The following is a 15,446-nucleotide window of genomic DNA, read 5'->3' as shown; positions in this document are numbered from 1 at the left end:
AATAGCGTGGCTGGCTTCACCGCTTGGGACTTCTTACTATGTGTGAGCTCAGCCACTCACAGGCCTGTCAGCGCGACGTGGCTCAGCACGATGCATGGAGCCCGGCCAAACCATTGAATAGTTTTGAAGAACCAGCTCTGCTTCTTGTCACTCATGATAATGGGCGTTCTTCCTGCTCGTTCTTGACAGGGCCAGGAGTCCCCCGTGCAGGGCCCACGGATCAAGCACGTTTGTCGGCATGCTTCGGTGGCCTTGGGGCAATCTCGTGCGATGGTGCCGGAGGACGTGCCACGCCTCAGTGCCCTGCCTCTGCGGGAGAGGGAAGAGATTGCTGGGTCGCCCACCATAGAGGGTGAGTATTTGTGGAAGAGAGTGGCTAACAATTCCACTTGTGCCTTCTGGCCTGGCTTTGTCTCCCTTTGTAAATCTGTTTACACCTACAAAAAGATATTGACAAAATTGAATGGGTCCAAAGACGGGCTACAAGAATGGTGGAAGGTCTTAAGCATAAAACGTATCAGGAAAGACTTCATGAACTCAATCTGTATAGTCTGGAGGACAGAAGGAAAAGGGGGGACATGATCGAAACATTTAAATATGTTAAAGGGTTAAATAAGGTTCAGGAGGGAAGTGTTTTTAATAGGAAAGTGAACACAAGAACAAGGGGACACAATCTGAAGTTAGTTGGGGGAAAGATCAGAAGCAACGTGAGAAAATATTATTTCACTGAAAGAGTAGTAGATGCTTGGAACAAACTTCCAGCAGACATGGTTGGTAAATCCACAGTGACTGAATTTAAACATGCCTGGGATAAACATATATCCATTGTAAGATGAAATACAGTGATCCCTCCATTATTGCGAGGGTTCCGTTCCAGGACCCCTCGCGATAATCGATTTTTCGCGATGTAGGGTTCCGGAAGTAAAAACACCATCTGCGCATGCGCGCCCCCTTTTTTTTTCATAGCCGCGCATGCGCAGATGATGGGGTTTGCGTGTGGGTGGCGGGGAAGACTCAGGGAAGGTTCCTTTGGCCCCCCAGCAGCTGATCTTCTCGGTAGCGCAGCAGCAGCGAGGAGCCGAAGATCGGGGTTTCCCAGCCGCCCACGCAAAGGGGAAACCCCGATCTTCGGCTCCTCGCTGCTGCTGCGCTACCGAGCAGATCAGCTGCTGGGCGGCCGAAGGAACCTTCTCTGGGTCTTCCCCGCCGCCTCGGCTCCTCGCTGATGCCCGCCCGCCGTTTGCCGCTCGCCCGTTCACCCGCCCACCCGCTGTTTGCCGCTCGCCCGTTCACCCGCCCGCCGTTTGCCGCTCGCCTGTTCACCCGCCCACCCGCTGTTTGCCGCTCGCCCGTTCACCCGCCCGCCCGCCGCTCGAGAGCAAGAGGAAGGAAGAGAGTGACGTCATCGTGGGAAAAATCGCGATATAGCGTTTCGCGAAGATCGAGATCGCGAACATCGAGGGATCACTGTACAGGAAATAGTATAAGGGCAGACAAGATGGACCATGAGGTCTTTTTCTGCCGTCAGTGTTCTTCAGTCTTCTAAGAAGTTCCTGAAGGCCTCTGACAGCAAAAATGAGGCTGGGGCAACATGCAAGTGAGGTGAGTCAGTGGACACCTCCCACCCCCACCCAGAAAAACAAGAACTGATGCATTTTTTATGGCAAAAATAAAATAAAATAAAAAAATAAGATGATCTTATTTTCAGGGAAACACGGCTAGTGTGGAGATCTACGGAAACCCCAGAAGATTAATTGCAGGGGGTCCAGCAAACCTGGAGATCGGGGAATTATCAGGGAAATCGGCAGTTTGGGAAATCTCGGAATTTGTGAAAAAAACAAGAATAAATCAGGTGGGGGGGGAGCCAAACTATTAAAATGTTTAAAAGTCAGGGAAAAATCATGAAAAAAAAAAAGGATCGTGCTGCCTGGCAGAGTCAAGCAAAAATGAGCATAACTGTGGCCACAACTTGCTTCCTCAGCTACCGATATTTCTCCACGGCTTAGCCGTTTGGTATGACGTCATCTACAACCATGTCATAACTAGATCACAAGTTACAGGGAAATGTCAGGGAAGTACAGTGGTACCTCGGTTCTCGACCACAATTCATTCCGGGAGTGTGGTCGAGAACCGATTTGGTCGAGAACCGAATTAATTTATCCCATAGGAAATAATGGAAATGGATTTAATTGGTTCCCAGCCCATTGACTTGCTGGGAACCAATTAAATCTATTTCCTCTATTTCCTATGGGATAAAGATCTGAGGGGACGGGGTGAGGGGGAATGGGAGTCAGGATCCGACACGCCCCTCCTGGCCGCCCTCTTAACAGCCTCCCAGTCTCTACCGTCTAACGGCTCCAAGCTGCAGGAAAGATAGGGCTGGCTGCAATACCGGCAGCTTCGGGGGGCTCCTTTCCTCAGCGGGTCAGTTTGTTACCTCCAGGCAGCTGCACCAATTTTTTCTTTCCCGGCGGTGGCGATGGCGGCGGCTTCCCTTCGAGGAGCAGCAGCAGTGTCGGGAACGTCACGTAAGAAGGGAAGCCGCCGGAGCCGCCACCGCCGCCGGTTAGGAAAAAATTGGTGCAGCTGCCTGGAGGTAACAAACTGAGCCGCTGAGGAAAGGAGTCCCACGAAGCTGCCGGTATTGCAGCCAGCCCTACCCTTCCTGCAGCTTGGAGCAGTTAGACGGTAGAGACTGGGAGGCTGTTAAGAGGGCGGCCAGGAGGGGCGGGTCAGACCCCGACTCCCATTCCGTCTCACCCCGTCCCCTCAGATCTTGTGTGCAAAGCTGCCCTGGTCGCACATTTCGGATAGTAAACAAAATTTTCTGTTCAGTAGCCAAATTTTTGTTCGGATACCGAAGCAAATTTTTGCAGACAATTTTGTTCAGTATCCGAAATGAACGAAAACCAAGATGTTCGAGAACCAAGGTACCACTGTATCAGGGAATTTCAAAATGCTTTCCTCCCCCTGGACACCCTGTAGTTGATCCCAATTGACCTCCCATCGTGTATCAACTACCATCGTGTATCATTGACCCTTGGAAGCCAATCTTGGACACCTTGGGGAAACCCTGATCAAATCTGTCGGGTCAGAACCACAGGTTCATTTTAGCTGCAGTCTGGGATTGACGTTTCAAAGGGGCTTAACGGGATTAGGGCTTGCAGCATCGGGCTTGCAGCCGGGTTAACGTTTGCACTGTCCCCACAGAGACTTCGTCGGCGTCTGAGAACGAGTGCGGCCAGCTGAAACAAGTGAAGCCGGATTCCGCCGTCAAGGCCACGCCGCCCCCTGTGCGTCGGCATGTCTCTCACCACCACCATGGCAAAAAGAACCGCATGACTCGCTGTGGGAAGTGCAAAGGATGCCTGAGGCTCCAGGACTGCAGCGAATGCATCAACTGCCTAGACAAACCCAAATTTGGCGGCCCAAACACTAAGAAGCAATGCTGCGTGTGAGTGTGTCTGTGAAGTTCCCAACTCCAGCCCTGGTCGCTTGTCTGCTCCTTCCGTGCTTGCTGAGCCTTAGAAAGCAAAAAATCCTAGCTGAGAAGGAAGGCTCCACCTGTAGTTATGGGTTTGTAAATGCTGGTTCTTAACAGCGCAAGCCCCTGGCTGCAAAGTGTAGCGTCCCCTCTCAACAGTCAGACGCAACTTAAAGGTGGTAGGCAAGGCAGCTTGAAAAATCTTTGCTGAGCCGAGGTGGCACAGTGGTTAGAGTGCAGCACTATAGGCTACTGCACTTTGCTGCTAGCTGCAGTTTGACAGTTCAAAATCTCACTGGCTCAAGGTTGACTCGTCCTTCCGTCCTTCCAAGGTGGGTAAAAGAAGACCCAGATTGTTGAGGGGGCAATAGGCTGATTCTGTAAACCGCTTAGAGAGGGCTGTAAAAGCACTGCGAAGCGGTATATAAATCTAAGTGCTATTGCTCTTCTTTGGAGGAGAATCATAAGTCAGGGAGTCTGCAGATAGGGGACCACAGGCATTGTCATAATGATACCTTTGCTTTATTAGTTTGATTTATATCCCGCTTTTCCTCTAAAAACTCAAAGATCTCGTGCTATCAGTTTAATTCCAGCATGGACTGAGTGATGGCGAGTGGCCAGAGTCACTCTGTGAGCTTCCATTACGTGTGGGTTTTATTAGAGATTCCTGTAACAAGAGTTAATACTAACCTTGGCAACGTTAAGACCTGTGAACTTCAACTCCCAGAATTCTTCTGGCTGAGGAATTCTGGGAGTTGAAGTCCACAGGTCGTAACGTTGCCAAGGTTGAACTCCCCTGCTCTAAACCTTACAGTACACATTCTTAAAATTTCTGAAACCCAGGTTTAAGTGCCCTTTAAAAGTGAAGCTAAAGTTGAGTCGGAATATGGAAATCTAAGCATGGTGTGTTAAATTCTCTAAAATGCAAGTTAAATATATGTAGTCTTCAACTTGCGACCTCAATTGAGCCCAAAATTTATGTTAAGTGAGAAATTTTTAGAATTACCCCATTTTACGACTTTTCTCACCACGTTTGTTAAGGGGAATCCCTATAATTCTTGGTTGTAAGGTGAACCTGGTTTCCCCATTGACTTCGCTGGTCAGTAGGTTTCATAAAAGGGGTCACACAACTCCAGGCCACAGCAACCATCATAAATGTGAGTCAGTTGTCAAGCATCCAAACATGTGAATGGGGATGCTGCAATGGTCTTAAGTGTGAAAAATGGCCCTAAGTCATTTTTTTTCAGTGCTGTTGTAACTTTGAACGGTCACTAAATGAACTGTTGTAAGTCGAGGACTATCTGTAAACTCACACTTCACCAAGCCACACTTTGTGATAAGCACCCCCCAAATCTTAATCAGGTTGAGTTGGCTAACTCCTTTCCTTTTGTTACCTTGGCATTTTTTTCTACTCCCATAATTTGGCTCTTAAGAAGGTAGTGTGATTCTCCGAAAATAAGACCTTGTCTTATATTTTTTGGAACCCTGAAATAAGCGCTTGGTCTTATTGCCATTCACTCAAAAGCCCAATTGGACTTATTAACAGGGTCTGTCCGTCCGTCCATCCATTATCTATCTATCTATCTATCTATCTATCTATCTATCTATCTATCTATCTATCTATCTATCTATCTATCTATCATCTATCAATCCATCCATCTACTATCTATCATCTATCTGTCATCTATCTACTATCTATCAATCTATCTATTATATCTACTATCTGTCATCTATCTATCTATCTACATTCATCCATCCATTTACTATCTATCATTACCTATCTATCATCTATCTATCTTCTATCTATCTATCATCTATCTATCTATCTATCTATCTATCTATCTATCTATCTATCTATCTATCTATCCATGTACTATTTATCATCTATCTCTCATCCATCTACTATCTATCATCTATCTGTCATCTATCTACTATCTATCAATCTATCTATTATATCTACTATCTGTCATCTATCTATCTATCTACATTCATCCATCCATTTACTATCTATCATTACCTATCTATCATCTATCTATCTTCTATCTATCTATCTATCTATCTATCTATCTATCTATCTATCTATCTATCCATGTACTATTTATCATCTATCTCTCATCTATCTACTATCTATCAATCTATCTACTATCTATCAATCTATCTATTATATCTATATACTATCTGTCATCTATCTATCTACATTCATCCATCAATCCATCTACTATCTATCATTACCTATCTATCATCTATCTATTTATCCACCCACCCACCTACCTACCTACCTACTGTCTACCTGCCTGCCTGCCTGCCTATCTGTCTACTGTGTTTTCCCCAAAATAAGATTCTGTCTTTTATATATATATATATATTTTCAACCCTGAAATAAGCGCTTGGCCTTATTGCCATTCACTCAAAAGCCTGATTGGGCTTATTATCAGGAGATGTCTTGTTTTGGGGAAAATATGGAAGTGTGTCCATTTTGAGTGCTCTGAAACTGAACAGATCCCACTTCTGCCAGCATCTCATTCACTGCTGGAATTCCTTTCTCTCTTTCCAGGAGAGCCTTACAATTTTCTACAACTGCATAAATACCTGCTGCGAGTCTTTAGACTCTAAAGCTAGCTAGCTATTGATATTTGCAATTGGATAGGATGGAGAAGGTTTTTAGGCAACCTTGGGGGTTTTTTCCTCTAGTCTCAGGAGACTAGCCCTGATGATATTACGTAGTTGGATAATGAAACGTGTGCGAGCAAACAACCAAGCACAGAGAGCACCAAGGGCTTCTTGTTTTCTTAAGCCCACTCACACAGTCCTTAGAGTAGAGAAATATCCTGGTTTGGGCCATGATCTTCCCGGAACAGAGAAACAAAAAGAATTCAGTGAAAACAGCAGAAGTGTAGGACAGAGAAAATAATCCTTGGAGAAAACTCTTGGAACCCTGTAGCAGAGAGGTCTCCAACCTTGGCGTGATAGACTTCAACTTCCAGAGCCAACTATGCTGGCTGGAGAATTCTGGGAACTGAAGTCTTAAAGTCACCAAGTTTGCAGACCTCTGCTGTAGCATTTCCATTTAAACAGTCCTATTTCTTTTTTTCTTTTCTTTTAGTTTACAGAACTTTAATAATTGTGTTTATACACTGAATTGAACATTTAATTATTAAAATATTAAAAAACCAGACGTTTGAAAGGCAGCAGCCAAATACTCTTAAAATATTTTCCCCCGCTCCCTCTTCTTCTCACTGCCACATTTAATGACAGTTCTTTTTCAATCTTGGTAACTTTTAAGTTGTGTGGACTTCAACTCCCAGAATTCTTCAGTCAGCCTGCTGTCTAAGGGAATTCCGGGAGCTGAAGGCAACACATGCCCAAGACTGAAAACATTTGCAATAAAACCTCAAGTCTCCTCCCTCATGGGACAGTGGTCCAAATGGATGGAAATTCTTCTTCTTTTTGATAGAAGGAGGAAATAGATACCTACAAGTTGTGCAATCAGGACATTGCATTTCCCACAGCAGTGTAGGTCTTCAAAGTTTCATTTTAAGTGTAAGAAGCCCCCCTCCCCAAACCCCACCCCCCAAAAAACCTGGTCCTACCAAGAGCTTGATTTTCAACTTCAGTGCCTAGCCAGCCAGTGGGAGAATTCAGATATAAAATATATTTGGAAAGCTTCATGTGTTCAAATTACCATGTGAATTTCCTAATTTTAATAGGAGTCGTTGTTTTCCTGTCTTAGGACACCTATCTCTTTTGCTTCTAGCAGAGTGATGGGAAAGAAAGGCCAAATTCCTACTTAATTTCTCCAACAGACTCGCCTTGTCCTGAGCAAAGCCCAGGGCTCTGCTGCTGGCTTTGCTTGATGCTTGTGTCTAGCCATTTACAGAATAACAAAGCTGGAAAGGACTTTGGAAGTCTTCTAGTCCAACTCCCTGCAACAGACCCTATATCTTTCCAGACAAGGGGTGTCCAAACTCTTCTTAAAAGGCTTATAAAAAGCCCCTGGTCTGTATGACTTAAGTTGCAATGCCTGGCAAATGTGAATTCAGGCTGAGAAAAAAGGGCCTCCAGGCATCACGAGGCATCCAGACCCCACTTACTCCACTTGCCTTTTAAAAACATCACTTAAAATAATTACAGAAAGTTGGCATGGCTCTCAATAAAATATCCGTCTCTGGCATTTTTTCAGGAACCCCACAAAAGTCTTACCACGACACTAGAGAATTCAATATTTAATCAATGGGTATTTCTGCTTAATAGTCCATTGTGACAGTCATCTTACTCTTTGAGCTGCCGTGGCGCAGTGGTTAGAGTGCGGTACTGCAGGCTACTTCTGCTGGCTGGCTGGCTGCCTGCAGTTTGGCAGTTCGAATCTCACCAGGCTCAAGGTTGACTCATCCTTCCATCCTTTTCGAGGTGGATAAAATGAGGACCCAGATTGCTGGAGGCCATAAGCCGACTCTGTAAACTGCTTAGAGAGGGCTGTAAAGCGGTATATAAGTCTTAAGTGCTATTTCTATTGCTATCGTGCTCTCCTAAAATCCAGATGTGTCCCCTTCCCAAGCTTGAGTCCTCCTGGCTTATTCCTGAACCCCTGGGCTGAAGAGTCTGTTGGAGGTAGTTTTTTTTCCTTTTTTCCTCTACTCTGACAATGTATGTCTGGCTGACAGGTATCGGAAGTGCGACAAGATTGAAGCACGGCGAGTGGAACGGCTGTCTAAGAAAGGTAACAGTTGAGTGGTTGGACATGGCTGGACTAATGTGCTCCTGTGCGTTGGTTGCGTGATCATGTGTGGTTACTTCTCTCTGTGTGTCGTTGGTTTTTCCTGTTAGATATTATGTGACCTTCTAGTTAGGGGCACTTAAAAAAAAAAAAATTGTATACCATTGTATAACCGTACTAGTTAAAAGTCCAGCCCATACCAAAGGGCTGGAAATTCTGCACTGAATGTCCAAACTTGGATGGCGAACATAGATTTCTACATTATGCCAGAATGAATAATGTTTGATGCTTCACATCCTAAGTGCCTGTGTTAAGACAGGCTTTTTTTTTTTAATGTTCTAGTAGTTTGCCTTTGAAAAAGTTTTGTATAAGTCCAAAGCTAATGTTTCTACTGTCTTTTAATTGTAGCTTTTTGCAACTGTGTGTGTTTTTTGATACACTTTCACTGTTTCATCGATTCCGCGTTGTTTGTTTTTAATCTACCTTCCTTGTAAACCACACGGGGGCCGTAAATGTTTGTGGAAAGGCGGGTTGACCAATGGAAATGCTCATGAATCACTTTGTATATTGGCGGGTTTCTATTTTACAACAACTTGTGTGCAGTTTTAACATATTAAATTGTAACACGGCACCATTTTGTGAAGCAGTTGAAATGTGGTATGTAAACCATCAGGGATGGGGAAGAAGCATTAAGGCCTATAAGAAGAAGAAGAAAGGGAGGGTCCGTCTGGTTGGGAGCATGTAGTATTCCTGGGAAGAAACGGTACCTCCCTTAAAGAAAGGCTCATTCCCTTGTCCACAGAATCCGTCTTCCTTTTTGGGTGATGTGGGAGGAACTCATTACTCTTTATGATACATTTCTGTGCTGCAGTTCCCTACATCAGTGTTTCCCAACCTTGGCAACTTGAAGATATCTGGACTTCAACTCCCAGAATTCCCCAGCCAGCAAAAGCTGGCTAGGGAATTTATTTATTTATTCATTCATTCATTCATTCATTCATTCATTCATTTATTGGATTTGTATGCCGCCCCTCTCCGAAGACTCGGGGCGGCTAACAGCAATAGCAAGACAGCATACAATAATAATCCAATACTAAAAACAATTAAAAACCCATTGTTATAAAAACCAAACAGACATACCATGCATAAAATTGTAAGGGCCTAGGGGGGATAAGAATATCTCAATTCCCCCATGCCTGGCGGCAGAGGTGGGTTTTAAGTAGCTTACGAATGGCAAGGAGGGTGGGGGCAATTCTAATCTCTGGGGGGAGTTGGTTCCAGAGGGCCGGGGTAACCACAGAGAAGGCTCTTCCCCTGGGTCCCGCAAAGCGGCATTGTTTACTTGACGGGACCCGGAGAAGACCCACTCTGTGGGACCTAACTGGTCGCTGGGATTCGTGCAGCAGAAGGCGGTCCCTGAGATAATCTGGTCCGGTGCCATGAAGGGCTTTATAGGTCATAACCAACACTTTGAATTGTGACCGGAAACTGATTGACAACCAATGCAGACTGCGGAGTGTTGGTGCATTCTGGAAGTTGAAGTCCAGATATCTTCAAGCTGCCAAGGTTGGGAAACACTGCCCTACATTATTTGTTGAAAATACATGCTTGTTGTAGAATATTATCAACAAGCCCACTAAAGCGACTAGCCTGCTCTAAGGCTTTCAAGGTGTTTTATACTGGTCACAGGAGGGAGGTAAACCAGTATGAAAACCAGCCGAAGTTTGCAGAGGAGGCACTCAAAGTCATGTCCTCTTCTGCCAGTCCAGACAATCACCTTGGATGATGACCAAGGCAGTCATTAAATATAAAGGTCATCAAGTGAAGGTGAGCTCCTGAGGATCTGTGTACAGAATATGGGTCATAAACCAAATGGCTTGATGATAAACATACCAGAACATCAGATGTCCAACTCAGGAGGATCCATAATCAACTGCTGCCCCCCAGGATATTGCTGTGCCGCTATTGAACAATGTCTGCTCACTCACACTCCCTCTGGCCTGTTCATCTTTCTTGGAGCAAAGTCTGCTTGGTGAGCGGTAGTTTCCAGAGAATCTTTCAATAAATAAATTTCTAATGCAGTTTGCTTTAAGAATATTGAGGTGGAGGGGGCAGAGGCCCTATTGAGTTAGGACGATTTAATATCGAGTTCCTCTACAGTGATACCTCGTCTTACGAACGCCTCATCCTACAAAGTTTTTGAGATACAAACCCGGGGTTTAAGATTTTTTTGTCTCTTCTTACAAACTATTTTCACCTTACAAACCCACTGCCGCCTCTGGGATGCCCCGCCTCCGGACTTCCGTTGCCAGCGAAGCACCCGTTTTTGCACTGCTGGGATTCCCCTGAGGTTCCCCTCCATGGGAAACCCCACCCCTGGACATCCGTGTTTTTGTGATGCTGCAGGGGAATCCCAGCAGCGCAAAGACGGGCGCTTTGCTGGCAACAGAAGTCCGGAGGTGGGGTTTCCCAGTGAGGGGAGCCTCAGTGAAATCACAGCATCGCAAAAACACAGAGGTCCGGAGGTGGGGTTTCGAGGACTTCCGTGTTTTTGCGATGCTGCAATTTCACTGATGCTCTCTTCGCTGGGAAGCCCCACCTCTGGACTTCCGTTGCTAGCGAAGTGCTCATTTTTGCGATGCTGGGATTCCCCTGCAACCACGCAAAAACACAGAAGTCCAGAGGTGGGGTTTCCCATGGAGGGGAGCCTCAGGAGGATCCCAGCAGCGCAAAAACGGGCGCTTCGGCTGGCAAAAGGGGTGAATTTTGGACTTGCACGCATTAATCGCTTTTCCATTGGTTCCTATGGGAAATATTGTTTCGTCTTACAAACTTTACACCTTACAAACCTCGTCCCAGAACCAATTAAGTTTGTAAGACAAGGTATCACTGTACTTCTTTGTGTGGCTAGGCCTCAACACTTTAGAAGCAACTTAGTACTGTTGAACCTGGCCTTTAATTTTGCTTTTTAATTCTCGATGAACATCGTAGCTGGTTTAGCTTTGTTGGCTGCCTCGATCCAAAAATCTGAGGCCGGAGAGCTGACCTGTTCTTGAGTCAAAGGTGTTTTTTTTCAAGGGGCAACTTGTTCTTCCTTGAAGGCATTTTGCTTCTCGCCCAAGAAGCTGCTTCAGTTCTGAACTGAAGCTTCTTGGATAAGAAGCGAAACACCTCTAAGGAAAGGCACCTTCAGCGAAAGTCCAGTTTTCCCATGAAAATGAACCTTTGGGACAATCATGACCTGGATGATTTAAGAATCTCCATAAACATAGACCTATTCTTAGATTTGCTTCCTGGAAAAAAAATGTGCTGAATTGCACATGCTTCCTATTAAAATAAATTCCAACAACTTGCTCTACCTCCACAATCACAGTTAAACTTTTAACCCAAGAAGATGTTTCATATCAGGTCAGACTTTTTGACCATCTTGTCTTTGGGCTGTCAGCAGCTCTCCAAAGTCTGGCCTAGCCTTTCCGCTCTCCTCCATATTATTTCCCTCTGGAGCTGCCAAAAATTAAATTAGGGAACTTTTTACAAAGCGTGAGCTGTATTACTGAGCAGTTGCCTGATTTAACATATTCCCGGCTCTGTATTTTGTTTCTTCTTAATGTGTATTGTCTGTAGCCATTACACTGTGCTGTGCTGTTCCTCTCACTCCCCTTATTTTGTGCTGTGACAAATACACCTATCCTTGAATCATGAACTACTGGTACCTGTTGCAATTTGAAATGCTGTTCCATCTAGTTCAGGGGTCTGCAACCTTGGCCACTTTAAGACTTGTGGACTTCAACTCCCAGAGTTCTGAGAGTTGAAGTCCACAAGTCTTAATGTCTCCAAAGTTGGAGACCTCTTGATCTGGTTGACAATCTTGGGCAGGCTATCTTTCAAGAATTCCAGGAAACCTGAGATTGGTGCCGCAAGGTTCCCCATCTGGTCCTTCTTCCAAACGCTAACCAAGGTTGGCCTCACTTAGTTTAAGGAAGATGGCTCCATCACACAACTTTCAGGCCACGTCTTAGATCCTGGGGTCACAAGCTCCTTGCTGTTTCTCTCTGGAGATACATATTTCGTTTCATGGGAAATATAGCCATTAAAAGGAATGCAATTTAAATAGATACCCTGTTTAGATCACCGTCTCCTGCCCCCAAAGCTATTTAAAACGGGCGTCAGATTTTTCCTTCTTGCACCATTCCCTCAATCACCTATGCCCCTTCAAGAACAAAAATATTTGGCAAACCTTCAAGCTGTTCTGCTACTACCCTTCCAATGGGATTGTGGAATCTGATCTGCTGCAATTTTAAGTTTTCATCATTGGTGAGGATATAAGCCCTTCTATGATATTGCCAAAATGGTGCAGATTTTCTACCACTGGACATTAGCCGTGCATTTCATCCCGACCCCTCTTGTCCTCCAGAGTCCAGTTTTTGTAGGATCCTGTCGTATGGAAACATTTACCCTCCTAAAGTGACTATTAAAATGCTATCTAACCTTTATACCCTGCTTTCCAGTGTTCTAATTGCTCTTACGTTCCACTAATCCTTGGGAAGTGGGATAAGCGATGCTCTCTGTCCTTCACATGGGTGTTGGGGTTGCCGAGGTTCGGCGGCGGAAAAACCTCCCTAAAATCACCTTGAAAGTAAGACCACATCCTGAGTCATAGCCTAGAATAGGCATCCTAAATGTAAGAAAGGGTTAAAGGGTTAAATAAGGTCCAGGAGGGAAGTGTTTTTAATAGGAAAGTGAACACAAGAACAAGGGGACACAATCTGAGGTTAGTTGGGGGAAAGATCAAAAGCAACGTGAGAAAATATTATTTTACTGAAAGAGTAGTAGATCCTTGGAACAAACTCCCAGCAGACGTGGTAGATAAATCCACAGTAACTGAATTTAAACATGCCTGGGATAAACATATATCCATCCTAAGATAAAATACAGAAAATAGTATAAGGGCAGACTAGATGGACCAGGAGGTCTTTTTCTGCCATCAGACTTCTATGTTTCTATGTTTCTAAGAACTCCGTTTAAACCCAAGTTCCTTGATTTGGGGTGGATATGAAAGGAGGAAAAAGTTGCACCAATCAGTGGACTTAATTGGTCACTTACTCCTGATATCCCCACTTCCTGTTATCTACTGCAGCTCTTTCCTAATTTGTGGCCTCCTCAGATCGTGGCTGTCATCGCAGTTGATAGTCAGGCTTGGGACCCACAGAGGTTCATAACATTGGTTACTAGAACGAAGCCCATCGGAGTGGCTTAGTTCCATGTGCGAAGTCGGAGTTTACAGCACACCTTTGTCCTTCCTACCAAATTAACCCATTTCCTTGGCTCACACAGTAGGGTGAAGCTTATGCTAAGGCGAAATGGAGCTAGGTTTGCACAGAATGCTAACCAACAATAGCAACAACCACTTCCAAATGGGAAAACTACATAAACTTTGCTTACTGGGCCAGTGAAACTGCTAACTGGCCTGAATAAGCAGGTTGTTCAGCCATAGGTGGCCTCTGAGCATAAGCACAGCCCAGGGATTTGGGACGGCTCTCTTAAACCAAGCTCACAACACACTCTGCATTCACAATAAAACACCCAGAAGGTTAGAAGCGACTAAGTTTTTGTGATTCGGTTCTTGGAAATTATAAGTAAATAAATAAACCTTTGCCGTTCCTAGCCCTCCTGCTTATCCCTAATTAATACTGTAACCCAGCCTGGCTGAAATTCCGCATGCTTGCTGCTTGCTTGTCTTCCTTCTCCCTCTGTTGTTTCCCCTGGGTGCTCAAGTTTAGATGCTTCTCAGCCTTGGTGGCTTGAAGATTTGTGGACTTCAACTCCCAGAATTCCCTGGGGGTTGAAGTCCACACAACCAGGCTGAGAATCCTAGTTTAAAAACTTTGAGCAACTATTAAATGCTCTTTGGAAAGAGTCTCAGGCAGCAACCTCCCTCATTCTCTCTGCTCCCTTCCCCGTCCACGTTTTTCAATGCTCTTTGGAAGAAACCAGCCTTAAAAAGTAGACTCCAGCCTTCCCCAATTGGGCATCTTCCAGAGACCTGCTGGGGAATCCTGGGAATTGTAACCTTAAGCCTCCCAATGGGAAAGGGCCCTTGTTAGGTGGCAGGACTGCTGTAGATTTGCTCAAGGATGGGATGGGTGGAGCCATGGATACACCAGATAAGGCTGCAACCTTGGGAAGGGGGTGGAGGTCCTGTCTTGTTTGGGATTATGGGGAGGAAATGGGCAGGGCCTAGGAAGGGGCTGGGCTGTGGAGGCCATTGGGACCTGAGTGGACCTGACAAGGAGAGAGCCTTCCTTCCTATTAGAATGTCCTCCCTTGCTGTGCAGACTGAAGAGACCTTGCTTATGTGAGCAGATAAAGGTTGAAGGTGGGGAGGTGGCAGTATGTAGAGGTGGGGGGAGACAACTTTTTGCTTGTTCTGTTCTTTGGGGGGGGGGGGGGAGGGAAGAAGGGAGGGGGGGAGAGAATTGGAGCCCAGCTTCCCAACTTCTTCAGGTCAATTCTGAGGGTGGCTTGGGAGAAATGCTAGATGGTGCAGCTTAATTTTGGGGGTGGGTGGGTGGGAATCTCTTTCAGCTGCTGGGTCTTTTCCCCTGCCTTACCTCCTCACTTGTTTTCTTCCATCCTTTTTTCACTTTCCACAAAGGGAGCAGAGGCAGGAAGCTTTGGGCCTTCCAACATCCCCCCCTCCCTTCCCTTGAATTTCTAATTCATTTGTATTTCTGGATCAATTAGTTAACAATGGGAGAAGCACACACGCACACAAAAACCTCTTAATAGTACCTTCAAAGGGGGAGGGGTTGGGATCAGGCCCTTCATTTCGTTTCATCTGCATATGAGAAAGTAGACAATGGCTGCTAGAAAGGAGGAAAATTGCTCCTGGGTTTGCTGTAGAGAAGGAGAATTATAATCCAGTGTAGAGGGTTTTTTTGTTTAAACCTTGAGTAAATCCATAGTGCCTGACTGAAGTTGGAGCTCAGAGCCTTAAGCCAAGGTGGTCAATGTGATAGGAACAATGACCTAGGTAGTAACAGCTTCTGAAATCCCATTTAGGGTTTTTTTATTCCTTATCTCTCTGCTCCTAGCTGTAGAATCCTTAAATCTCTTTTTTGTATTTGGAAATGAGAAAGTAAAGAGGAGAGCCATTTGCCAGCCTTTTAGATAGGAAGAGGGCCAAGTGGATTAAACAGCGTGTCCATCAGGAATGGCTTAGTGATTGTAAACCTAGATTGCTGACAG

The 15,446-nt window shown here is 45.2% G+C and overlaps 1 protein-coding gene across 1 annotated transcript in view; it reads left to right on the top strand.

Annotated features, from left to right (window-relative positions):
- Positions 1-15,446, top strand: part of LOC139155776 (histone-lysine N-methyltransferase 2B-like) — a 104,977-nt gene that overhangs the window by 16,232 nt on the left and 73,299 nt on the right. The window contains 3 exon segments of the mRNA XM_070731043.1: positions 190-352; positions 3,211-3,454; positions 8,146-8,201. Of these exon segments, the coding sequence (XP_070587144.1) occupies positions 190-352; positions 3,211-3,454; positions 8,146-8,201 (463 nt within the window).

This window comes from Erythrolamprus reginae, unplaced genomic scaffold, assembly GCF_031021105.1.
Source record: "Erythrolamprus reginae isolate rEryReg1 unplaced genomic scaffold, rEryReg1.hap1 H_54, whole genome shotgun sequence".
NCBI classification, from domain to species: domain Eukaryota; kingdom Metazoa; phylum Chordata; class Lepidosauria; order Squamata; family Dipsadidae; genus Erythrolamprus; species Erythrolamprus reginae.
This window is presented reverse-complemented; position numbering and strand designations above follow the sequence as displayed.